This window comes from Ambystoma mexicanum, chromosome 9, assembly GCF_040938575.1.
Source record: "Ambystoma mexicanum isolate Mex_15411 chromosome 9, UKY_AmexF1_1, whole genome shotgun sequence".
Taxonomy (NCBI): domain Eukaryota; kingdom Metazoa; phylum Chordata; class Amphibia; order Caudata; family Ambystomatidae; genus Ambystoma; species Ambystoma mexicanum.
The window spans coordinates 1199132611-1199159272 of NC_090931.1; the positions used below are offsets into that span (position 1 = coordinate 1199132611).

The 26662-nt window shown below is 47.3% G+C and overlaps 1 protein-coding gene across 1 annotated transcript in view; it reads right to left on the minus strand.

Moving 5' to 3' along the window:
- The window catches only part of THSD7B (thrombospondin type 1 domain containing 7B), a 2969219-nt gene that overhangs the window by 475023 nt on the left and 2467534 nt on the right, over positions 1 to 26662 (minus strand). The window contains exon 17 of the mRNA XM_069616536.1: positions 26466 to 26619. Within this exon, the coding sequence (XP_069472637.1) occupies positions 26466 to 26619 (154 nt within the window). The remainder of the gene's footprint in view (positions 1 to 26465; positions 26620 to 26662) is intronic.

The following is a 26662-nucleotide window of genomic DNA, read 5'->3' on the forward strand; positions in this document are numbered from 1 at the left end:
AAAAGAGTGTCTAGTTACCTTCAGCCACTGAGAACATTCTCATTCCTCATACCAAAACATGTAAGACTATTTATATGTAATTCATATTTGGTATGGCATTTAACAACACTGAGTATCTAATATGCTACTGCTTATCAAGGAATATGACATTTTCTCAGCTACCTGTATTTGGTCAGCCATTAAAAGATGGCACAGTCTCCTACAGCCACTGATTATTATCTCCTTCTCCCTACCAAGAAATGTAGGAATGGTTATCTATAACTAGCATCTGGGGCCAGGCTATAGAAACTTTGTGCCAGTGCAAGGGCAAAGTTGTACGGTATTAGCACTAGGGCAAAGTTTTTTTTATTAGTACTGGGCTCTATTTTTCAAAACACACTAGAACACTCTTGCACCATGACAAGGGCAGTCTAGCACATTAGAAGAACCAGGGCAAAAATGGACCTAGTGCAACAAATATGCATTTCTACTGCATTTTTGTACCAGGGCAAAGTGCTTATATAGAATGCTATTAGCACTAGGGCAAACTCTTCCCTGATGCAAAAATGCATCAACAATTTATCTTTTTTTCACTAGGGCAATTTGTGCCGATCTGCACTTGTCATGGTGCAATAATTCACTAATGTGTCCCACTGCATTTAATAACTGGGCAGATTCTGACCTAGTGCTAATACTGTGCAACTTTGCACTTGCACCAGTACAAAGTTTCTGTAATCAGGCCCCTGGTAGGAACATTTTAAAAAAACAACACTCTATGTTTCATAGAGTGAATTGAGTCTTCACCTGCCTACCAAGAATTAAAAGAAATTTATTTTGCAACTACTAACTACTATTCATGGCACAGTCACTTAACATCACTGAATGTGATCTAATTTCATGTGCTGTTTTCCTCTCACTGATGACACATTTCAATGTTGGTCACAATAGGAAACCCTTGGATGCACCAGAGTCAGTAGTGGGGACAAAAAGATTTTTTACGCAATGTAATTTACGAACTTCCCCGCCCCAAAAATCCTGATTTAATATTTTATATCTCTCTCTAAACTCAATCCAACCACTCCCTCATGTAAAGCCTACTCCCTGAACTGCTGTAACTGTTAGGCAAGAATTGATGTAGTAACCCTGGGGGAGACTACACAACCCTTGTCCTCTTGTTATTAGGTAACCCACCTATTGGTATAGGTCTGTACTACACAGGTTAGTTGTGTGACTGAGCAGCCAGACCTATCTCAAGAGGGGTACATGTGAGCTGTGGAGCTGTAGCAATGAAATCCACAAATACAAGTATCCAAGTAACACTTACACTCAAGGTTTTCAGTTAAAATAATTATTTATTTATTTAACAGTCATTTTTAAATAAACATTCTTTAAAAAGGGCAAGATATGCAGCAACCAAATGCACTTTAAAATACTTCACAATCAACACAAAGTTAGTAAATACTCTTTAGGGATGCTTCTTACACACTTCCTACACACTTCCTACACCCTTAGGTGTCTTCACTAACTAGGATATTAATGGCATTTATATATCACTAGCGCACTTTGTAAATTCCGAGGCATTCCTAAAGACATAGGACAGGGGAGTTTTTGGAACCTCCCTCACTTCCTGCCCTTCAGACACACTGAAGCCAGAGACGGGTTTCAGTAATGAAGTCTGCTAAAGGCAAAATGAACAATGGGCTTAAACCTGGATTGGCGCGCAGAGTAAAATCAAAGAAAGACCTCACAAACAGAAAATGGTGAAAAAAAAGACTGGGCCATTTTGGCGAATTTGTCACCCATGGGTGCTATACTGCAGCTGAGGATTCTGCCTGAGGTAGAAAAGCACAATAGTAGGACAATTAAACCACTGCCACCAGGAGTGGAAGTTACATAAAACATGTTACATGATTAAGTAGGGGAAGGGGATACTAAGTAACCTCCCAGGATTCCACATAAGATGGGGTGTGCTGGACCTACAAAGAGAAAAGGTAAGCAAAGTTAGTTTAACTTTAATATACTTGGGAACAGTAGTTCTCACAAGAAAAGGTATTTAAACCTTAAGACAAATCTAAAGGATTTCTCTCTGACACTGCACAGAAGGTGCTGTGTGTCACCATACACAAAGTAGATGCCTATGGAGTTTGTCAGACTCCAAACACAAAGGAAGCACATAATCCAAATCAGATCAAAACACAAGAAAAAGGTCTCACTCCCCCCAGGATTAAAATTAAAAAGTCCTCAAGTCCAGCAAAAGAGCTGGGGAACCCTAAGGTTGAAGGGAATTAGCACAGAAATGAGAATTCTACCTAACAGTAACAAGCTTCAGTGTTTTATCAGATTGATCCTGAAATCAAACCATGCATGAATCACTTTGCCTGCACCACTGACAATGTTTTTAAGAAGGCATGACATTAGGGCTATCATCCCTTCCAATGGCAATGGGCCCCTAAACTTTGGGGATGGGAGGTGAGATTGAGTCAGACAAAGATCGCTTAATACCTGCATACTTGATAATCTGCAGTCAATCAAACCCTCCATCCTCTGTTTCTGTAAGTTTTTGCATTAAATGAAGCCTCTAAGTGGGTCCACCTCTTCTCGCAAACTACAGCCTATCACCTTAACTGTGCCATTGCTGGCAAAAGACGGACCTCGCCTAAAGGCATTCACTAATCACAGACACGTTTTACCCTGCTTTTAGCTCTTTAGCGTGATGCAGGATATATGGTTTGAGATCAATGAAGCTCAAGGTTGGGCCCATGTTATGCAACTTTAATGAAAAAAGAGGGACATCTCCCAGTGGGATGGACTTCAGATAACATTCTCCATTATAACAAATGAACAACAGAGCTATCTCACCATGTGAATTCCTTTACCTCTTCTGTACAGAGTTTATTCTTTCCGTTCTGTATATTAAATAGTGTTTGTGTGATAAGATATGTGCACCTGGGATACACAACTGCATCAACTGATTGCACCCCAAAGAACATATTGACAATTTTTCCACTGCCCTTGTCCATTTGAGAAAAACTTGAACTACACCCGATCAACGCAATTCAGCTTTAAACATAGCACGTTATGAACCTTTTCAGACAAGGATCGAACTGACTCAGCTCATGCAGAAAGTAAGACTGAAACAATTCTTTCATGACAAGGCATTGGAATATCATGATACCACCGACTTACGACCGCCATCCCAGTTCTTCCCCCGTCTTTGTACAAACGCTGCAGAATCAATCACTTTCAAACATTGCTTAAGAAAATTACAGAACTCGAAAGTAATATACGCTTTGTACATGACAACTAGGTCCTGAAGGAGATGACACCACTTGTATTGGTTATCAAAAACAGTCGACCCAACGATCATGAGACCCATCATGATTAAGATGATGTTGCTTTAAGTCATATTGAACACGTCATATAAACCATCATCCCTAGAAAGGACTTTGGCCTCTAGGCTATCCCATATCTCAGGGTTCCTTTTCATTTAACATCCTGGAACAAGGTCTGATGTTTGGAAGATATTCACCAAGTTGGTGAATAAACATGTAGTAAATCCTGGTGGGAGAAGTCTTCCACAGGACACAGAGGAGAAAAGATCTAATGGTTACTGGCTCTACCCATACTTGCTCTGGTTGAATTTTTAAATTGTGTGTGATTCATTGATATGAATAATTGTTAATGAGGGAAAGTTTCTACCTCTATCCCTATTAGATAGGCGGCGCACCACCGGCTACCTAGGGAGAGCTTGCCCTGACAGGGTTAGTGTGTGCTTCTTTTGAGGGACAGTGAGGGACCTCTCACACAAACCTGGCTAAACTCCAATTAGCTCAAAACAACGCTCTTAGAGACACCACAGGCACCTCAAGACGCGACCACATCTCGGAAATCAGGAGGTTGGTTCAGGGAGAGGATTGTGTTCAAAATACCGGCCTTGACGCACAAATGCCTCCATGGGCTGGCGCCACCCTACCTAGCCCACAGAATCATCCCCCACACCACTTCCAGACCATCTAGAACGGCCTACGCCGACAGAATAATTGCACCCATCACACACAAAGTGCGCGCTGGCGGCTCAAGCTTCCCCAACTTGGCTGCCACCCACTGGAACGCTCTCCCACCAGAACTGCGGCAGATTGACTCTCACGCTGCCTTCAGGAAAGCCATCAAGACTAAGCTCTTTGTCTAAACAGATGCCTAAATAGCCTTAAGCAGATGCACTCACTGTTTGCCTCCCTGGAATGCCGACTGTAACTGTTCACCATGTATTTTATCATTCTGCACCAAGTATTTTTGTGGGGCGGCATTCTTGTAACCCTGAATCATGCCTTTTTACATGTCCTTCATAGCGCCTCAGCGCCTCAATGCCCGAGGGCTGCAGTGCGCTCTATAAATAAAAAAATATTATAAAATAAAATAAAATGTGCTTTGTGATATTAGTTTGAATGTGTAAACCATTGTATATACATTCTTCATTGAAAATACAGTCATGATATACTATGATTGCATATTAAATAACTAATAGATATACTGTTGGTGTGCAGAAAGCAATTACGATGTGTTATGCCCTATAATTGAATGTAAAATATGCAGCATCAACTAGCTGGAAAAACATACTCATTGTTCCATCCTCTGAGAAATGCAAGTCACTCCACTTGCAATGTAATTTTCCCAAATGAGAGTGTACTTAGGTTGAAAAACTGCATGAATTACTCTCTAGAGCTTTTGAGCGCTCAAGAGATTATTTGTAATGTTCATCTGTATTTTGCATTCACATGCACACCATACAGTGCAGTAGGTAAGTGCGTTGCAATGCTGAACTCATTATGCATAGACTACACTAGCATCTATGCAATGCTCATGACAATGTTTGTGTGTTCAATAAGACGAGCAAGTGAAATGCCTGAGAGCAGAGCTTTCACTTGTCCGCTATTCGCTTTTCCTGACCTTCACATCTGATAGCTGGCAGACTCCCCTAACACCAATATACAGCATCACGGCACCTGATGTTAAAGCGAGGCTGGAAGATAGCAGACAATATCAGCTTATGAAAGGCATTCACTTGGCAAGCCTATCGCACAGGAGACAAATCACTGTCAATTTTCAACTCACTGTTTAGCAATCACGATTTCCCATTGGCGATAAAACCAACTCTGTTCATGCATACATGTTTTACTGCAAGCTTTTTTGATAGGAGTGTGAGGTAAACAATCTTCTTAAAATAGCAGCACCAGAGGGAAGTGCAACATTCCCAGCACTAACAGGTGTGTGCATTGCGCTATTTTCTAGTTGAAAACATTGGGCCTGATACATGGAAAAGTGTGAATTTAGCCCGAAAAGGCTGCGTGCGCCGAGAATGACACTGCGCGAGCCTGTGTGCAGAATCAAAAATGTGTGCTCCGTGTATTCATGGAATTGTCTGCACAAAGTAACCGTATACCCAAGACGCAGCCGGAATGTCCCAGACCCAACCCCACACAAAGCAAAAACAGCCACAACAGCTACCTTTACATGCTCCCCCGGGCACGAATATATGCACCCTTCATACAGTGCGTGAGGACCCTGCAAGCAGGCCTGCATCTCAGGGATCCTAAGTAGGTTCCCCCATAACTGTTACCGGCACCCCAACAACATGCATATCATTTATCGTAACTCAGGTAAAACTCATAGAATCTGCGTGCAAAACCAGTAAACCATGCCTGCACCCTGCTACACTGCATACATGCACACCTAAGGCAGATCGGAACAATAGCTGTGAACATGCATCCCTTAATCCGACACCCAGTGTTAGTCTTGTGCAGTATATACTATGCAAAGTGTCTGTATGCCTGCCTTTGGGTGGCAGAAAGTATGAGGGATTTCCCTGCTGAGAGGTTGCACACTCAGATACATGAATACGTATCATTCCATACAATAGTGTGCATGCAATGGACTGCTTGCGTCCCTCATAACACTCACTTTTTGCCTTGTAATTCCTCATTTTCCATGTTCCGCCCCCTACCCTGCCTTCTCCACAAGCCACGCCCACACTGTGTGGTGTCTTGCCCAAGGCACTCAGCTTCTTGCAGTGATATGCCAAGCCTGCAAGAAGTCCACACAAAGTACGTAAAAGTGCCATGCAGTAAATTTGTTGGATCAACAAACAGGATTTTGCATGCAGTTTGTCATGCAAAGTCCCGATTTTTCACGCAAATAGTTCCATGAATCGGGCCCATTGAGAAATACATCTGTTACACTCAGGGAAACAGATAAATAATTGGTTTTAAATGAACATCCTGATAACTGCACCAAATACGTTATCTAGTACTATATAGGAAAATATGTGAAATTAGGCCAACATAGCTTGTTTGAATACATACCATACCAGAGTACAGAGACTTTGCTCCAATTCGCACCACTGCACAAAACATTGGAGACGTATCTGAAATCATTTTGAAAAATGCTCTGTAAATCAAGCCCATGGGTTTAACACAAGGGCACATTTTTTTCTCTTGTTGAACTAGGGCAATGTTTGACCTTGTGCATATACCATGCCAAACTGCAATTGTCATGGTGCAATGGTTTTCTAATTTGTCCCAGTGTTTTTAGAAATAGGGCACACTTTGCGTTCAGTGCTAAAACCATGCAACTTTGCACTTGCACGTGGATACTCTGATCTCTTCACCGTAATAATCTCTCACATGTCCTCTTTAACCTGCTGTCCGCCCTCATTTAATCTCTCTGTGTATATTGATACAACTACGCCGACAAAAATCAACTCATCTTCAAAATATCAAATAACTCTTCTTCTATCTCTCATGATCTGGCAACCTGACTCTGTGAGATTGAACGCTGGATGACAGCCAATGACATGTTACTCCACCCATGCAAAACTGAGATCTTACTATGTGAAAGAAATGTGCTCTTCCCTCAACCCAGCCCCTGCCACCCCTCTCTGGGCCCACCACCTCTAACACAGTTAGAAATCTCCACTGTCCTATAGGCTACGCCCTAACTCTGTCAGCTCGCACACAATTATTGCAATTATAACATCACGCCTAGACTATAAGAATGCACTATACTTAGGAGACGCCATCTCGCATCTGAGAAAACCCTTAGTGCAAAATACTGCTGAGAGACTGTAAGTGATTTCAATCCAGCACTCCAACTAAGTCAACGCCTAGTGTGGGATGCCCAATGGAAACCCTTATTTGTATATTTTTATGTCAAATTTCGTTTAATTCTGAATGTTGTACCCTTATATAACGCCCCTCTCTTTGAATCCCTCCGGTCTCACTGAACCAAGAGATAGGTTTGTTTTGCAAATTAAAAGATTTATTTGAAGAATTTGACAATATATAGATGATACTTTTATGAATATGAATAATATCTGAATATCACACTTATGCATATGAACAATGATCATCAATGGGTAATATTACACTATCAACAATCTCTTTAATCAATTAGGAGTCAAAATAGGAAGATAATATATCAGAGAATACTTTGTATGGTTCATGGAAATGCAATGAGAGGAAAGAATGCAATACAGAAATAAAACTTGATATGAATTCAATCAAAAGACAATATGATCACTCTTTCCCCCTGTTATTACTCACTCCCCCCAGTATGCAATATGAAGAGGTGGAAGAGGGCACACAGGTTTCAGGAATAACTGATATGAAAGAATGCAGTTCAATCCCAATTCCCCCAGCAAGCTTAGAGAGAACAGGAATGCTTTAAAAAAACAGGTCAAAATGCTTTTGAATGTGATTTGCAATGAATGGGAAAATGCATATAAAGATTTTAATTCACTAAATGGATTCAGAACTAGTGAGAGTTGTTATATATTGGATCAGGTCAGCACTAGCAATGATTATAGAATGATTAGCAGATTGAAAACGAAATTCAGAATTTGAAATCAAGAAATAGCTGTTTTACATGGGATGAAATTGAGCCAAATTGCAAATCGCTGCAATTTTTGCGTGCGGGAAACGCGATTAGGTAAAAACTATAAGGAATTGGAATGTGTTTGAAAGCTGAGGATGTGAGCTTCAAAATGACATTTACATTTCTTTCTAGGATGTGCGGTTCAAAAGTTACAGAGGTTTTTGTGAAGGTAGATTTTTCAGAAACAGAGTCAAGATTTCAAAACGACAGATTGCGCTTTAAAGATTCGGAACCAATATGGACTTATACTAAGGGGCTATGAAAGTACAAGATACCGAATGGGACAACCACCAGATCAGGGCGCCTTCCGCTCTGATTGCTGTGCTCCAAGACACTTGACTTTCTTCAAAATATCAGCGCATAGATGATTATCTCTACAGTTATCATAGACAATATAATGAGAAGAATTCAGGATGGACACAAGATTCTATGATGCAATTCTGGATAGGTTGAAATGGATTGAATAGGATTACTTTAAACTAAGAGATGACTGTAGACAGTTCTCGACTAAATACTCACTCCTATGCTTTAGAATGGGGTGGGCCCGCCAAAGATCTGGTCAAGGGTTCGGCTGGGATTCTCTCGCCACAGGACAGGATTCAGGGCACCTGGACCTTGCTCTCAGCAAGGCACTCTGGTCGGCGCGGCCTCTTGGACTGGATCTGACAGGTTCTGGGTTACAGCTCTGCTCTGCGGGTCTGGATCTTGGTTCTAGCACAGGGTTCTTAGCTAGAACAGCAAAACAGCTCAGCCAGGCTGTTAGATTTAGTTAGGTCCCGTGGAAGTTTAGGGGTTAGAGTCAGGTTGCAAAAGATGCTGAGGCCTGCTGAAAAAGGGTTCAGCTTCTTGGGTTAGGCCTCTCTGCTTCAAGGTTCTAGAGTTTGGTTCTAGAGTCTGGTCTCTGGATCTATATCTGGAGCCCGGATCTTCCTGCAGGGTGCTTCGCCAAGAAATCAGTTGAGGAGTGGAAAGTGTGTGTCCATGTCTGTCCTCAACAGTCCCAATTTATGTATTTCCAAAGTGGGTGGGGAGGCTGTTTCTACTATGCACAACCCTCTAAGGATCTGATAGGTCAGAGAATTTCCCCTCTCCTGATTTGAGACAGGAGCAGTGTGTCATCAGGTGTCAGAGTGATGTTGTGTTTATGGCCCAAAGGAAATCCCTCCCCTTTGCTTTTTCTTAGGAAATCTATTTTCCCCAAAAAACATATTTCAAAGATACACAAGTTGTTCATAATACATAATTACATGACAGATTGCCTAAGGTACATTTACGGTCAACTCCATTCTTCCTGCGAGCTATGGTTCATAAATGACAACTTTTTTGCGCTTATGGTGGGTTTCTCAATGTTAGTTCTGCACCAATTGTTATACATGCATGCACGTCCCCTCTGGGCACATTCTTGTAATTTTTCATCTTCCTAACATAAACACCATGGCTACAATATGAATAATTTCTGGGGTTCAGTCTTAGAACATCGCACAGATTCCAACATACAGGGTAATTCATAGAATTTCGCACAAAAGTGGCGCAAGCGGCTGGCGCACAGTGTCCCCGTGCGATACACTGCGCCAGCCACGTGCCATAAAATCCATTTCATCGCACTGGGTATTCATGGATTTCAGCCTCCAAAACCAGCCATGGCGCAGAGTGGCGCAGAGACCCTGCAGCAGCACCAGTTATGCCTCCAAGAACGCCCTCGCGCAAGGAAAAGCCATCAAAATTCCCAATTCATCGCAAAGGGCTGCGCTAACCCTGGACCAGTTCACAGGGCTGCCAAACAGCAAATGCCAAGCGGGGAACGTGTATTTCAGTGGTTCGCGGGGGCTTTCACACGCGATTGCCCTGGGCACGTGTATTTCGGGGTGCGCGGAATTCCACACGTAAATTCAGCAGGGTACGTGTATTCCAAGGTGCGCGGGAAGTTCCACACATGATTGCCCTGGGTACGTGTACATCAGGGGTGCGCGTGAAGTAACACACGCGATTCCATCAGGGCACGTGTATTCCAGGGGTGCGCGGGAAGTATCACATGCAAAATCAGCAGGGTACGTGTATTTCAGGGGTGCGCGGGAAGTATCACACGCGATTCCATCAGGGTACGTGTATTTCAGGGGTGCCTGGGAAGTATCACACACAATTCCATCAGGGCACGTGTATTTCAGGGGTGCGTGGGGAGCACTACACATGAATTGGCCATGTGGGTCCTCCCAGGTGTTCCCTCTACACCCTCCACGGCCCCTGCAGCCAGCCCACACCACAGGGGACTGTGACGTGCGTGTGCGGGCGTTTCCCTGTACACGGGTGCATGTTACACGTCCAATGACTGCACGTCAGAGTGTCAGCTCGTGTAATTGGAGGATGGGGCCTTAGCGCGTACACGCGGAAGTGACGCTGGATGTGTGGGCATGTTTAAAAGGTACATGTAGAAGCCATTTCCTTGTACGTGCTTTTCGTGGAGGGCGAGTAGGTGAAATCTGTACTTCTTGTCGGTTCACACGAGATTTACTTCACGACGTTCCAAATTCGTACTCCCTGTTACCTCTGACAGCTTTTTGTCCTCTTGTCTTTTTCCTGGGCCTGTTTCCTCAAACAACGTTCACTTCTCCTGTTGTCCTGTCTCCTCAGACAGCGTACAAATCGTCTTTTGGCGGGGGTGTTGCCAACGCGCACACGCACATATTTTTCACGCGATTTTTCCTGGCAGACGGTGAGTCGCGCACGTATTTGGCATCTGTGCTTGCCCCGTGTGTTGCCTACCCCTTTAGAGGTCAGTCTAGGCTGCGTGTGACACGCATACGTTCATTTTTGTGTTTCTGGGTGCCACAGCGTAGTGCAGGTTTTTTTTCACGCACGTGGTCTAGGAGGGGTTGCGTGCACATTATCTCCCTTTTTTGGGGAGCCTGTACGTTGCATGACCCGTCATCTTCCCCCAGGGGTCAAATGCAGCCTTGCTAGAGCACTAGGGTACGAATTCCATCTAGTACCCTACCCCTTTAACCCCCAATTGCCCAGGACAATAGTTTACTGCAACTCCCATACGCACAACAACATGTGTGGGTGACCAGTCAGGGACACCCATGCCCCCCCCCCTGGCTGAGGGTAACGTGGCTGACACCATCCCTGCTCAGCCCTTGTTTGACCAGCCCATTGTGGCACCAGACCTGGCACTGGGTGACTCATGGATGACTTCCAGGTCAGCATGTCTAGGCCAAGTGTGGCGGTGCACGTTGGTGTCACCAGCCCACGTGGATCAGGGGCAGCTATGTCATCTGCTGCCCCAAGTAGGCAGGGTGGGGAGGCTGCAGGGGCAGTTGCGGCTCCATCCACCCCAGCTCTGAGTGTCCCAGCCAGGACAGTGTCGGTCCTAGTCCATCCTACTGACGTTCCCCCTGACTACATCACACTTCAGCTAATGCCTGCACCAAGTCCCATGGTGAGTGTTCATTCCCACACTCCTAGTCCACAGTCCACCGGGGCTCCTGCCCCTAGTGTCCAGAGCGACGTAGGACACTCAGTATCACCACCACCTTCCAAGTGGAAGAGGAAGAGTGCTCGTCCAGTACAGGCTGATGCCCCAGACACGGCTACACAGTCCGGCCCACCCAGGAAGCCCAACTTCAATCAGGTCGGACTTGATGCACTTGTGGAGTATGTGTCCGCACATGACAGAGAAATGGTGATTACTGCAGGATGCAAGACCACACCTGCACAACGTCAGGCACACTGGCAGACCATTGCGGAACTCATAAGTGCCCTTGGATTCATGAGGCGCACAGCTAATGATTGCTACAAGCGCTGGAATGACCTTAAGCGCAGGGCAAAGAAAAAGCTGGCCTCAAGTCATGCCGCAACTCTAGTGACTGGAGGTGGGTCTCCGGCAGAGGATATAGAACTCACTCCACATGAGTATGTTGCTGGGACCTACGTCACGGAGGAACAGATCCAAGGTGTGGGAGACCTGCCAGATTACGAGGCATTGTCCGGTGAGTGCACATGCATGTGTGTGTCATCCATGTGCATGGTGTGTGTGTGAGTGCTTCTGATTGAGTGCCAGGTGAGGGGGTGTGTGCCTGAGTGGTTTGGGTCACCCATGTGCTTCATCCAATACATTCAGCGCACCAGTATTTGGGTGTTGCAGTATCCCTTCTGGCAACAGTAGACATTCAGCCCAACCTCACGCCAGTTGCCCTTTAATTGTCATCTTGCCACAACATAGTTGCATGTTATTCTGTGTTCATTCAGGCTGATTCTCTGCATTCCACCACTTTCACTAGGCATTTCTTAGTCCTATTGTCACATGTGTGACATGGCTAGGGTACATGCCATCTGTGTGATGGCATGTGTCATGTATGTGTATTGGACATGCCAATCACAGGCCAATGTGTGATGGCACTGCTAGGCAGCATGCAGCAAATTTGTTGGTCTTCCATCTTGGTGTCATCAATGTGTGCCATTTGCCTCCCCTTCATACGCAGTGACAGTGCATGCATGGGAGGGTTATAGTCATGTGGTACATGTGTCAATGAAGTACAGTTCCTGTTGCTTCTCAGCCCTAATTGTGTTCCATGTTGCTAATGCCTGTTCCCATTTCTTTTCTTTCATGTCTTTGCAGGGGATGACGCACTTGATACTGCTGGGGTTGTGGAGATGGTTCAGACCCAGGAGGGGTCTCAGGCCCGACCGGCCACCAGTGAGGGACGTGGTGTGGTGGTGGGTGAGAACCCACACTTGCTGCAGGCCGTCATCTCAAGGGGTGTCTCTGGGTGCACCTCCCCCGAGCTCTATTCAGGTGTCGATTCGGATGATGAGACCTATGTGCCGTCGCAGGTAAGTGTTTCTGGGAGGGATTCTGTACTGTCCAACCCACCTGCACCAGGGGTAGAACCCTCAATGGGGATGTCAGTGTTGGTAGGTCCGCCTTTGGTGGTTACGGATGCAGGGTCACATTCCGCTACATCTGATCCTGTTCCTGGGCCAGCAAATCAGAGGGGGAATGCAGTCCTGCAGCCTCAGGCAGTGCTGGCACAGCAAGGCGCAGTTCGCCTTGCCCCAGACAGGTGTGGTGCCCGCCGACGCGGTGGCCGTACGCCACCTGGCAATACCGCATGGGAGCAATCCATATACGGTATGGCAAACCAACAGGCAGCATCAACTGAGATGATGGCTCAGGCCATGGATAGGGTGGCCACTTCTATTGTCCCCCAAGAAAGGCTAATTGAAAAACTACAGCAGGCAACAGACTCCATTAGCCAGTCACAGAGGGAGGACATGTTGGCGTCCAACAGGGACAGGCGGGCGGCACTGGCGACTCTGCGGGAAGCCATTTCTATTGAGTCCCAGGGCCACAGGGAAGACCTGAGGGTGGAACTCCGTCAGCTCAGGGCAACTCTGGTTGAGCTTGAGGCTTCAGCTAACACGAGGACAGAACAGCAGCTGGAGTGGGTCACACGTACGCTCTCAGCTGAGATGCAGGCAACTGGGGCGGAGGTCCGGGCATCCCGTGAGTTGTTGCATGGGGACCTCCGCACAATTATCCTCCAGAAGCAGACCTTCCACATCTGCATGCTTTCTGCCATGGAGGACCAGACTAGGGCTTTGCGTGTGCTGCCTCCCATAGTGCCACCACCTCCTGATGCAGCTGCAGAGGGTGAGGAGAGCGACAGCAGCGATTCTCCCACAATAGGGTAGCCGTGCAGGCCATGAGCCCATGAAGGTGTTTTTTTTCCGCAAGATCCACACAGGAGGGTTTTGGTGTGCATCCTGTCCTCGGACCTCCTGGGTGGCCTCCCCCACCCCCCCGGGCCCATTCATGGCCATTTATTTATTTATTTATTTATTTTATTTTTGAATCTTGCTTTTTTTGACAGTGTGTTGCCTTGTGTGGCTCCCGTGGGCATACACTGTATTGTGGCTGGGCACATGCAGGCTTGTCCTGAATTTTGGTCAGATGCTTGGGTTTGTGTGACACACACCCCTCCTGCTTCCCGTTTCCATGGGCTTGCAAAGGGTGTGCCCAAGTGACATTGACTTACACAGTGACGTTGGACTCCCATATGATGTGTGGGCAGTCTGTAGTCAATACTGTGTATACATTCCTAGTGCATATTGTGGTTGTATTGTACACTGCATGGTGTATTGATATGTGCCTCTGCATCCATCTCCTCCTCCTAATTTGCAGGTCCATTTCTCATGTCTTCACAAGGCGATCTACTTTGGAACTGGAGTCCATGTTGTAAGCAGTGCACCTACACTCTTGCGTGGCGCTAACACTGTATAGTTGGAAGTGGTCGGAGTGCTGGCATTATCAGGTAGTGAGGCTACCAATTTTTTAAGTCCGTACTGTCATGTTTATGGTAGGTTGGAGGCTGTGTAGGTGATTGGTATTATTGGTAAGTATTTGGTAATGTGTGGTGTTGGTCCTGCATTACTGTGAGCATTTCATGTGTGGCCAGTTTCCATTAGGGACACTGTAGTTGGTGACACTTGGGGCATGTTGTGGGGATTAATTTGTTTGCTCTCACATTGCATGACATGCCATGGTGTGTTGTGTGGCCGTGCCAGGGAGGAGTTGGGTGACATGGCACTGTTCTCATGTTGTATTTTGCAAGTGGGTATTCATTTTTGCTGCATGGAAGTGTGTCTTTTGATGACACTGCATTGGTGGTGTTTGTGTAGGTAGGGATGCACACATTGTGACACTTCCAGGTGAACAATCTCAGGCTGCTTTGGTTCTGACAGTTGACTGTCCCTTAATTCATCAGAATTGTAAGATTGAGTCATCATTGATTGTCAGATGGTATGTGCCAGGGCTGTGTGCACTCCACAGGGGTGTGCTTTCTATGTGAAGTAATTAGCCACCAGCTGCGTATGGGCTGCCTCACCCCATGCCCTTTCGACTCCCATGCGCAGCGGGCGTGCATGTGGTTGGGGATGTGGGGGCACCACCATGTCCACAGCCAGGCCTCGGCGTGTTGCAACATTGTGCAGGACACATGCTGCCACTATGATCCTGCACACTACTGGGGGAGCGTATAACAGCTGCCCACCAGAACGGTCAAGGGAGCGAAATCATGTGTGTGCTCAGAGGGTAGGCACTGTCCCCTGGGGAGGTGGTGATGGGGATCATTAGTGGGGTATTGACATTACTCTGTATCTGTCATGCATGCGTGTGCTGTGGCATTTCTACTCACCAAGAAGCCATGCATCGCCATGCCGCCCAGCTTCCATGTCCCGGTTTAGGGTTGACATCCTGTAAATGAAGCTGTCGTGGGTGGACCCGGGATAGTTGGCATATACTGAGGTGATGATTCCCTTGGCATCACATACTACCTGGAAGTTGATGGAATGCCAGTGCTTGCAGTTTCTATAGATGTGCTCAGATGTGCTCAGATGCCCTGGGGGGATGTAGAGCCACATGGGTGCAATCAATGGCACCTAGCACTTTGGGGAATTGTGCCACCCTGTAGAAATCCTGGCTGACAGCCTGCCTTTCTGCAGGTGTTCTGGGCAGGTATATATGCCTGCGGACTGATGGGCGTGCAGTGATGATGGCCAACACCTGGTGTAGGCACCGTGACTCCGTGGCCTTTGACACCCCCCCACTATGGCACTTGTCCGCTGAAATGATCCGGTAGCCAAGAAGTGCAGTACATTGAGGACCTTCTCCAGGGGGCTGAGTGCTTGGGAGCACAGGGTGGGTGATGTGAGGTCATCCTCCCACTCACTGACCAGGTCGAGTATTATGTGTGGTGGAAACCTGTACCTCCCATACACCTGATCATCAGGCATACCAAATAGGCTGGTTCTGGGTGTGAAGATTCTGGCCCTGACTATCCTTCTCCTCCTCCTGCGGTATCCCACGGCCACCGCTGCTAGGAACGGTATATTCATCCTGGCGTCTGAGCTTGTTTGTTGTTTGCGCACTCTTTTATGCTGCGCGGGACGTGTGCCTGCTTCATGCTGGCGTACGTGTTCCAGGATTGGACCTTTTATTTTTTGGCGCGTTGTAGGCGACCGTGTAAATCTTCCCGCCCACCCCAGGAATACATGTAACACGCTCTCCCAGGCCCAGTCGCGAGTAAATATTCCCACCCACCCCAGGAATACACGTAACACGCTCTCCCAGGCCCAGTCGCGAGTAAATATTCCCGCCCACCCCTGGAATACACGTACCCCACTCTCACAGGCCCAGTCGTGTGTGGAACTTCACGCGCACACCGAAATACACATACCCTGCAAATTTGCGTGTGGAACTTCCCGCGCACTCCGAAATACACGTACCCTGCTGGTATCGCGTGTGGAAGTTCACGCGGACCCATAATACACGTACCCTGATGGAATCGCGTGTGAGACTACCCACACACCCCTGGAATACACGTACCCAGGCAAATCGCACGGCTGGGGGGTGGGGGTGCAGGGGGATAGGAGTGGGGCCCTGGTTGAGGGTGGCCCACACTGCTGGGGGGTGGGGGTGCTGGGAGACAGGAGTTGAACATGAGTGGGGGCCTGGTGAAGGGTGTCCCACAGTGCTGTGGGGTGGGGGTGCTGGGAGACATGAGTGGGGGCCTGGTGGAGGGTGCCCCACAGTGCTGGGGGGTGGGGGCGCAGGGGGACATGAGTTGGACATGAGTGGGGGCATGGTGGAGGATGCCCCACAGTGCTGGGGGGTGGGGGTGCAGGGGGACATGAGTGGGGGCCTGGTGGAGGGTGCCCCTGAATGCAGGGGGGTGGGGTGCAGGGGGACAGGAGTGGGGGCCTGGTAGAGGGTGCCCTACAGTGCTGGGGGTGGGTGTGCAGGGGGACATGAGTGGGGGCCTGGTGGAGGGTGCCCCACAGTGCTGGGGGGTGGGGGTGCTGGGAGACATGAGTTGGACATGGGTGGGGGCCTGGTGGAGGGTGGCCCACAGTGCTGGGGGGTGCAGGGGGACATGAGTGGGGGCCTGGTGGAGGGTGGCCCACAGTGCTGGGGGGTGGGGGTGCTGGGAGACATGAGTTGGACATGAGTGGGGGCCTAGTGGAGGGTGCCCCACAGTGCTGGGGGGTGGGGGTGCTGGGAGACATGAGTGGGGGCCTGGTGGAGGGTGGCCCACAGTGCTGGGGGGTGGGGGTGCTGGGAGACATGAGTGGGGGCTTGGTGGAGGGTGCCCCACAGTGCTGGGGGGTGGGGGTGCTGGGAGACATGAGTGGGGGCCTGGTGGAGGGTGCCCCACAGTGCTGGGGGGTGGGGGTGCAGGGGGACATGAGTGGGGGCCTGGTGAAGGGTGCCCTACAGTGCTGGGGGGTGGGGGTGCAGGGGGACATGAGTTGGACATGAGTGGGGTCCTGGTGGAGGGTGCCCTACCATGCTGGGGGGTGGGGGTGCAGGGGGACATGAGTGGGGGCCTGGTGGAGGGTGCACCTGGATGCAAGGGGGGTGGGGGTGCAGGGGGACATGAGTGGGGGCCTGGTGGAGGGTGCCCCTGGATGCAGGGGGGTGGGGGTGTAGGGGGACAGGAGTGGGGGCCTGGTGGCGGGTGCCCTACAGTGCTGGGGGGTGGGGGTGCAGGGGGACATGAGTGGGGGCCTGGTAGAGGGTGCCCCTGGATGTAGGGGGGTGGGGGTGCAATGGGACAGGAGTGGGGGCCTGGTGGAGGGTGCCCCACAGTGCTGGGGGGTGAGGGTGCAGGGGGACAGGAGTGGGGGCCTGGTGGAGGGTGCCCCTGGATGCAGGGGGGTGGGGGTGCAGGGGGACAGGAGTGGTGGCCTGGTGGAGGGTGCCCTACAGTGCTGGGGTGTGGGGGTGCTGGGAGACATGCGTTGGTGGGCAGAAGTGCAAGGTGACATGTGGGTTGGCTGGGGGGCATGGCCATGGTGGATGGGCTGCCTGCGGGACATGTGCAGGGATGCAGGGTAGTCCCCTGTGGTGTGGGCCACCTGCAGGGGCCGTGGAGTGTGTAGAGGGAACAGCTGGGAGGACCCACACGGCCAATTCACGAGTGGGACTCCCCGGCACCCCCGAAATACACGTAGGCTGCTGGATTCGCGTGTGGAATTTTCCGCGCACCCGGAGTACACGTACCCTGCTGAAATTGCGTGTGGAACTTCACGCGCACCCCAAAATACACGTACCCTGCTGGTATCGTGTGTGGAAGTTCACGCGGACCCATAATACACGTACCCTGATGGAATCGCGTGTGAGACTACCCGCGCACCCCTGGAATACACGTACCCTGCTGGTATCGCGTGTGGAAGTTCACGCGGACCCATTATACACGTACCCTGATGGAATCGCGTGTGAGACTACCTGCGCACCCCTGGAATACACGTACCCAGGCAAATCGCACGGCTGGGGGGTGGGGGTGCAGGGAGACAGGAGTGGGGGCCTGGTGGTGGGTGCCCCTGGATGCAGGCCATGGGGGTGCAGGGGGACAGGAGTCGGGGACTGGTGGAGGGTGCCCCTGGATGCAGGGGGGTGGGGGTGCAGGGGGACATGAGTGGTGGCCTGGTGGAGGGTGCCCTACAGTGCTGGGGCGTGGGAGTGCAGGGGGACAGGAGTGGGGGCCTGGTGGAGGGTGCCCCTGGATGCAGGGGGGTGGGGGTGCTGGGAGACATGCGTGGGGACCTGGTGGAGGGTGCCCCTGGATTCTGGGGGGTGGGGGTGCAGGGAGACATGCGTTGGTGGGCAGTAGTGCAAGGTGACATGTGGGTTGGCAGGGGGGCATGGCCATGGTGGATGGGCTGCCTGCGGGACATGTGCAAGGGTGCAGGGTAGTCCCCTGTGGTGTGGGCCGCCTGCAGAGGCGTGGAGGGTGTAGAGGGAACAGCTGGGAGGACCCACACGGCCAATTCATGTGTGGGACTCCCCGGCACCCCCGAAATACACGTAGGCTGCTGGATTTGCGTGTGGAATTTTCTGCGCACCCGGAGTACACATACCCTGCTGAAATTTCGTGTGCAACTTCACGTGCACACCGAAATACACGTACCCTGCAAATTCGCGTGTGAAACTTCCCACGCACCCCGGAATACTCGTGCCCAGGCCAACCGCGTGCAGAACTTCCCGCGAACCCCGTAATACAGGCACAAGCTATTTTTCACACAGCGGGTGTCCGTGTTTGTCGGTACCCCTTTGCACCTCATTTGTCCTAGAGGGCCACTGTATGGATCATTCATTATAGCTGTATATGGGTGCTTTTTGTTAGCGCACATTTTGGCGCACATTTATTTCAGGCGCAGGGACGCGACGGCCTGCTTTCTTGTGGCGTACTTGTTTGGCCCTGTGCGCGTCTTTGCCCATACGCTGGTTTGTCCTATTCGATTCCATGAATACGAGTTGTAGGTGAGCGTGTGGGCGTTCCGCGCACTTGCCTCCTGTACTTCCCCCGTGACGCCCATATTTTCACGCGTTGTTCCCCAATCCGAGTGTTCCGCCCCGTGTTCCGCCTACTTTTGTGATGTGCGCCGTTCTATGTGCGATTTCGCAGCGGCCGTGGCGCGCGCCGTTGGATGACCTGTGCGCCGGCGTGCGCCACACACTTTTTCAGCACACATCCAATATTTTTCTCGCGCACGGACTTCCATGAATCAATGTGCGCTGGTTTCCCTGCGATTTTCGCAGTTGCACTGCGATTTTTGCACTTTTACTGCGAATCGCAAGTTTTGGCACCTCTGCGCGGGAATTTTCGACGCACATTAATTCCATGAATCGGCCTATTAGTCTTATACTGTGAGCGAATATTTCATTTTCACAATCTCTAAGTTTCATATTTTTGTCCGTTCAGTACACTTTGCTATAAGCATTTTTCTAAAACATTCATTTACACCAACTTCAATCAACAATTTCAGTCTGGCCCGCCTCCACAGCTGGGCTGAGTCAGAGGGTCACATGGCCTGCCTTCCTGCCAGAGCAGTTTGTTGTCAGTCACACCCGAATTAGCATTCCTATTCACCCCACGGAATCCATTGTTTCTTGGTCAAGACAGCAGGTGAAATCTCCTCCCCTTCTGATTAAAATGCAAATGCAAAATGCTCTCCTTTTGGTGGGAATGAACAAGGTGTGAGATTCTCAGGGGAAGAAGGCCTCTTGGAAGTTTTAACTGAACCAGGTCACATTCTGGTCAATTGTAACATAGTTCCTTGTGAAAGAAATACATTTATAAATTTAAAATAAGCAAACCCATCTTTACTACCAGTCCCTTTTCAACATGAAAATCAATGTGTGGCACTCTTATATGGCATTTTGATGGAACTCTCATCTTTGGCATAGTTTGAGTTCAATGTTCACTTTAAACATAATTGGTTTTAAATCCCCGGCTTCTGACAGAGGTGAGTAACGGTACTACACCCATTTTTGACAGCTTTCTTTCCATCAAGTATCTTTCAAAGAGGATTTTGTTCTGATAACATATGATTCTTGCTGACATTGTATTTATGTGGATTCTTGCAGCAGAATAATGTGGAACACCCAACAAGGAGGTTTGATCTTTTAGGTGGTTTGTGAGACATGATTTTTGCACATTTTTGACAATCAAGAAAACAGATTTCCAAACAGCTCTGTGTTTCTTTTTGGCAATCAGCATTGCTTTTTCAAGTGATCTCAGGCTACTTTGTGGGTAGCCCAATGGTGGGTTTGGCAGTGGTCTCCTGTGTTACCACTGACATAGGCAAAAGTGGATGGCGGCCTATTTTTCAGATTTTTACTGCACAATTTTGGGATATTTCTAGCGAGTAGCATGCTTTCCAGTGGCCATTTCTGAAGTTTCTGCTGCCATCAATGCACAGTAATGTTGCAGGGCCTAGACCAGTGGGTTGAGACATCCCACAAGCCCCCTCTTGCAATTGGCATTGTGCGTCCATCAATGGAAACTCGCTAGACTGGGATGTCAGCCTCATCTCTTCTGATTCCACTAATGGCAAAGTTCAGCCTCTTTTCCTCCATCAGGGGTGGATCACTCGGTTCTCCTCGCCAGTCCTGATGCGAGTATTGAGCGATACTCCGGGCCCCTCAGATCTTTGCTCCCGGTCCCCGGGTAATCCTCCTTGGTTAGTCTCCATGGTTTATCTCTCTCTCTCCTAGGATGACAAAGCAAAAACATATTTGTAGACATTTCCCCACCACTTTTAATGTAGTAGGGAGGACATATACATTTTGGGAAATCAGGAGACATTTGCATTATTGTATTTTATAGACTGTATGTGGAATATTTCAGAGTTGGAATTTTATGGATCGGGAGTGGCCCCCACTGGGGTTCCAGAAGACTCCTCCAGTTCCTGCAGAGTGTGCCTAGGATGGCAACACTTTAGCTGATTAATGTGGACCCACTTATCTTCCCCTTCTGCCAACTTGCCTTTGGGGATGCGGATCTTGTAGGCGACTGGTGAGATTTTGTCTACAATTTCAAAAGGTCCCCTCTAGGTAGGAAGAAATTTTCGCTGTTTGGCCTGGTTCCTTTAGAAATTGTATAGGTAGACCCGGTCTCCTACATTGTATTCTTTTCTGGTAGTCTTTAAGTCATAGTGGGTCTTCATGCTGTCTGCTGATCTTTCTAGATTTCGTTGAACATAGGCAAAAGCATGTTGAAGGTGTTTTCTTAGGTTTTCAACATACTCATGAGTTGTGGAGGCATTGATCAATGTCTGCTCTTGGGTCCAGTAGAGCAGATGCTGGGAAAGCACCATCATGCGTCCAGTCATCAGCTCAAACGGTGACATTTTAGTTGCAGATGAAGGCGTAGATCTGATGGCCATTAGGACAAGAGGTAATCGAATATCCCAACTTGGCCCAGAATCTGCCACAAACTTTTTTAATATGGTCACAATTGTTCTGTTGTATCTCTCGACTGCACCACTAGAGGGTTGTCGGTAAGCAATATGTAGCTTCCTTTTAACCTCAAGTATCTCCCACATCTTTGTCATTACTTTACTGGTGAAGTGGCTACCTCTGTCTGACTCGATCCTTTGGGGTAGCCCAAAACGCGAAAAGATGTGGTTGATCATCAGGGCAGCTGCTGTTTCTGCCTTGCAGTTTGGGGCCGGGAGCCATTCCATCCATTTAGTAAACAAGCATGTCACGGTCAACATGTACTTGTTCCCCCTAGAGGAGGGAATCACGGGCCCAATTAAATCTACTTGCAAATCTGACCATGGAAGTGTCATCCTCCTCTTTTGGAGAGGTGCACGGTGTGTGAGGGATGTTGGCTGAAATTGTTCACACACAAGACACCCCTTCAAGTATTGGTTGAGGTCCTGCCCCATGTGTGGCCAGTATGCAACCTCTCTTAAGATTTCAAGTGTTGTATGAAACTCCCTATGACCGGCTGTGGCCGCATCATGGGCGTGACTTAACATCATACTTCGGAAGGAGTTAGGAACCACCCACTGATCATGGCCAACTTGCGATTTCCTCACCAACAAACCGTCTTGGATTCAGAATATTTTTGGACATTTCATCAACACTCTGAGGTCCTCTTTCCCAATGTAATAGGTATCCTTCAGGGGAAAGTTCTCAGGGTCCTCAATGTGTTGATAAAACTTACCAATTATTGGATCCCCATTCTGAGCTGTAATCAAATCAGCATCTGGTGTCAACTTACTCCATTGTGCAGCTGAGAGATCATTGTGAGTATTTGTCTGGGACCTAGTGATAGCAGTGACCTGGATTTCCCCCATCAGGGACTCAATCTCAATTAGATCCCCTTGGATGGCCCCGGTTTTGGCCAGCTGATCAGCTAAGTCATTTCCCGTTTTGTCTGGTCCCTCTACTTTGGAATGACGCTTAATCTTTTTCCAGTAGATGGTCATCCCATTTGAGGTCACCAGATCATCAATATTTTTAATTAATTTCCCATGTTTCAATGGCTTGTTGTTAGCACATAACATGCCTCTGGTTTTCCAATTAACCAGGTGCTCCACGAACCCGTTCCGTACATAATCCGAATCTGTGATTATGACCAGTTTGTGGAGTTGATGTTGGACAGCAGTGAGGATGGCTTGATGCACAGCCATCAACTCTGCCACTTGACTACTTCGGGGACCAATCTTGTACCCAGCGGAGGGTTCTGGGGTCTCATTCACCCATGCATTCCCTACGCCGGCCACACATTCTTTTTCCCTGTTGTTGTCAACATTGTAAGAGCATCCATCCACATAGACAGTGGGCATTCCCTCACACTTGTCTTCTTCAAAGACTTTGTGTGGGGAATTGAGGTATGCCTCCATGTTGTCCTTGATTTTAAGACTTTCGTCCTTGAGATAGTTTTCTCTGGCACAATCATGCAAGTCAGCCAGACCTTGCGCGAGGGGACTCTTCTTGTTTTGGCCATATCTGACCTCCACAGGAAAGCCTTGCATTGACAGAATCCAGGAAGTAATTCGGGAATTACTCACATTTCCAGCCTGGATTCTGTCACTTTGGAGATATTGCAGAGGCTGGTGTGGAGTCTCCACTATGATGTGTTCCCCCTGGATAAACGGGCAGTAATTCTTCAATGCCCACAATGTTGCCAGGAGTTCCTTCTCACAATCATTGAATTTTTCCTCCACAGAGGATAAAGTTTTACTCGCATAGGAGATTACTTTATTGACCTTGTCATGCTTTTGATATAATACTGCAGTCAAGCTTGTATTAGAGAAACCTGTCTCCAAGAAGAACTCCTTGTTTCTGACAGGGTAAGCTAGGCAAGGCACTTGTGAGAGGCTTCTTTTGAGTTGTCTTACTGCATGTTGGTCTTCTCCAAATTATACAACGTTACATTTACAAAAAAAACTCATAATTTGCTTTCCCCAATAACACCAGCAGTTTATGTAATCAGAGAACAGGGGCAAAGAAAATGACATGTCTATTCATATATCTAAATCATTTTCCGTCCATTAGTTCAACCTAGACTAAATGTGGGGTTGTGGGTTTCCATGCTTTTAATTGTACATGCACTATTATGCGTTGCATGTACATTTTTTGGGAAGCAGTGTTATCAATTTAGAATGACCTGACTGCTATGACTTATTCAACCAAAGAATTGTTTTATCATTTTAGTAAAGCTACAATGGTCCCTCCTCTTTCACCTCACTAATAGAGTGCCACTGTGCAATAAAAAAAATAGCAGTATATAGAATTAAAATTGACGTCACTGTAATGGGAATAGAAATGACACAATGGAACTTGCATGTATTTTCCATTGCTTATTATATAGATATGGCCTTCAGAGAAAAAAACATTATCAAACAGGTCTTCATTAGGCTATGGTATGGACATCTACGTATCACAGCAGAGTATTAAATATGTATGTGAAAACACTTGGGGTACAATTTAATTATATTACAATTAACAAAGAATTGCCCACAGACTGCATAAAATGCTGTCTGTATCACTATGCACAAAGCTTAATAAATATTTGATTTTGGGTTGGGGTGAAATACAATCTCACTTGGTTTTAAATTCATTGACAATGCACTGTAAATGTCTGATTTAATCAATGGGCCTCATTACAAGTATGGTGGTATTTTGGTGGTAAATCTGCCAACTTCCCACCACACAGATTTTCACATTTCCACCACTTGGTCCAGCTGAATTACCAACATATTACAAGTGGTGGTAGGAGGTGTTAGCCCCCATTTGTATGAGTCCATGGGACTCCATTGGTATTTCAGCATAATTACCACAGAAGTAAATCGGCCACTGGTAATTCCGTCGATTTGGCTATTTTTTGGTGATAAGGCAGTGGAATAACCTCAAGCATTCTGCTGCAGGGTCTTCCTCTGCCTTTCTTCCAGGCCCATAGTTTGGCGGTGCGGTAATGCGGCAGTAATGCAGTGGTAACCACTGCATTACCCTGTTTTTGCTGTACCACCAAACTCTTAATGAGGCTGAATGTATTTTGGTATCTTCCGCCCAGCCCCACCCCCTTTTTTGGGGATTTAACAGGACAATTAAAATATTTAAAAAGTAGCTAGATATATTATCAAAGTCTTTTATCAAAGGCTACCATCAAGCATCTTGGATTTGATCAAATTGTACTTTGCTGTTGAAGAGTTGTGGCCATCTCTAGACCTCCAGTCATGGTTTTGACATAGAAAAGTAAACATGTCAGAAATTATGTGAATATTTTCGACAACATTAGAGATGTAATTTGGTTGTGTGATATGAATTGGACATTTTTAGATTAATATCCAGGAATAAAATGACAAGTAGTAACACCAGTTTTATGCACATCCCATTCTATTCAGGGCCATGAGTCTCACACCCACATCTCTCACTGGTTTACTTATCAAACTGCATATACGGTTTGATTCAGCCTATATATTCAGGGTGTTATTTTCATTTTTATATTGCACCAAAACATTGTTCAAAATATGTATCCTTAATTTCAACTTGATAAACCTCCTATACAGCCACTACATTATTTCTGTCATGCTAAAATGATCTACTTAAATCTAATGTGCTTGTGCTTATAGTGCTACAAAAAGTGCTTAAAATGGTACACAATTATACCTATTGAAACAAGTTTACAATGCATAATACTTTCAAAGGTAACAGATTATTTAAAGCCACGTAATTCCTCTTGCATAGCTTCATAAATACTGTGTTAATGTCCTTAATGAATGCATAGAAATGCTAAATGTCACATATATGACACCTTCTATGCATATTTGTAACAGCTTTACATGTAAACACTTGTTGGGATCTTCATGAATGCTTCATGTACATTCTTACCCAGGGGTCAAGTCCTAAACATTCAAGTGGAGGGACTCATCTTCAAACGCAATGGGATGTGATGTCCCAAGAAATTAGCATATCAAGGTGAAATATGCATATTTCGTTAAATTGGCTTTGCATAACCACCCACATTTGACATGACAAATGGCATCAACACACACACAAAACCAAGAGTGGATATTTTTTTCTAATAATATTTTTGAAAACGTTAAAAGGTGTTCATGTTTTAAACTCCAAGAACCAATACAAATGTTTTCCCTGGAAAGTGCAGTACCGAAATGGGACATTTCACCTTTAGTTGTTTGTAATTTTCCATGAGTTTATAAGTGGTGAGGTGTCCTGCCTGCAAACCTGACGACTGCCGTTCCATCAGCAAAGTCAGCTTTTTTCAAATATTCCAGGAGTGGATTCAATGTTTCTCATTTTAGCTGGGGATAGGGGTTACTGAGACCACCCTCTGAAAAAAGTGGGTGGACTCTGTCCACCCGCAATCATCCTCAACTTGAGCCCTGTTCTTACAACAGACACGTGAATCATATTCTGAATACGCAATGTTACGCATGCAGCACATTCTTGACCAATGGCAGGGCCAATCATGAACTATATAACTATATATCATGTGTGCAGTGCCTTTCTTCTTGTTTACCTGTGATTCCCAAAGGATAGGTTGATGTGTGTTCGTGGCATGTTCCCAGTTCACTCTGATCTTTAATACTCATGTTTCCTGCAACTTTCAGTGCCTCGCAGTATACCACGTTTTACCCTAACCCTCACATTTACAAACATGCTTTAACAGCCAGGGATGTGAGTTTTAATATATAGTAAGAACACTCAAATGATATAGTATTTGAAGTTAGTTACTTACCTGCGGGCAATTGCTCCATTGTTCCCATTCAGACATCACACATTCACCAGGACAGAAAAGAGTGCAATTTTGAGTGTCCAGTGGTATTTCATATTGGTTGCAAAGTGAGTTGTCCACTGTGTCGGTCCCTCCATCCTCAGTGTAATTCATGCATCTAAGAGAAAGGGGTACCATACCATTAATTTAATGCACTTTGG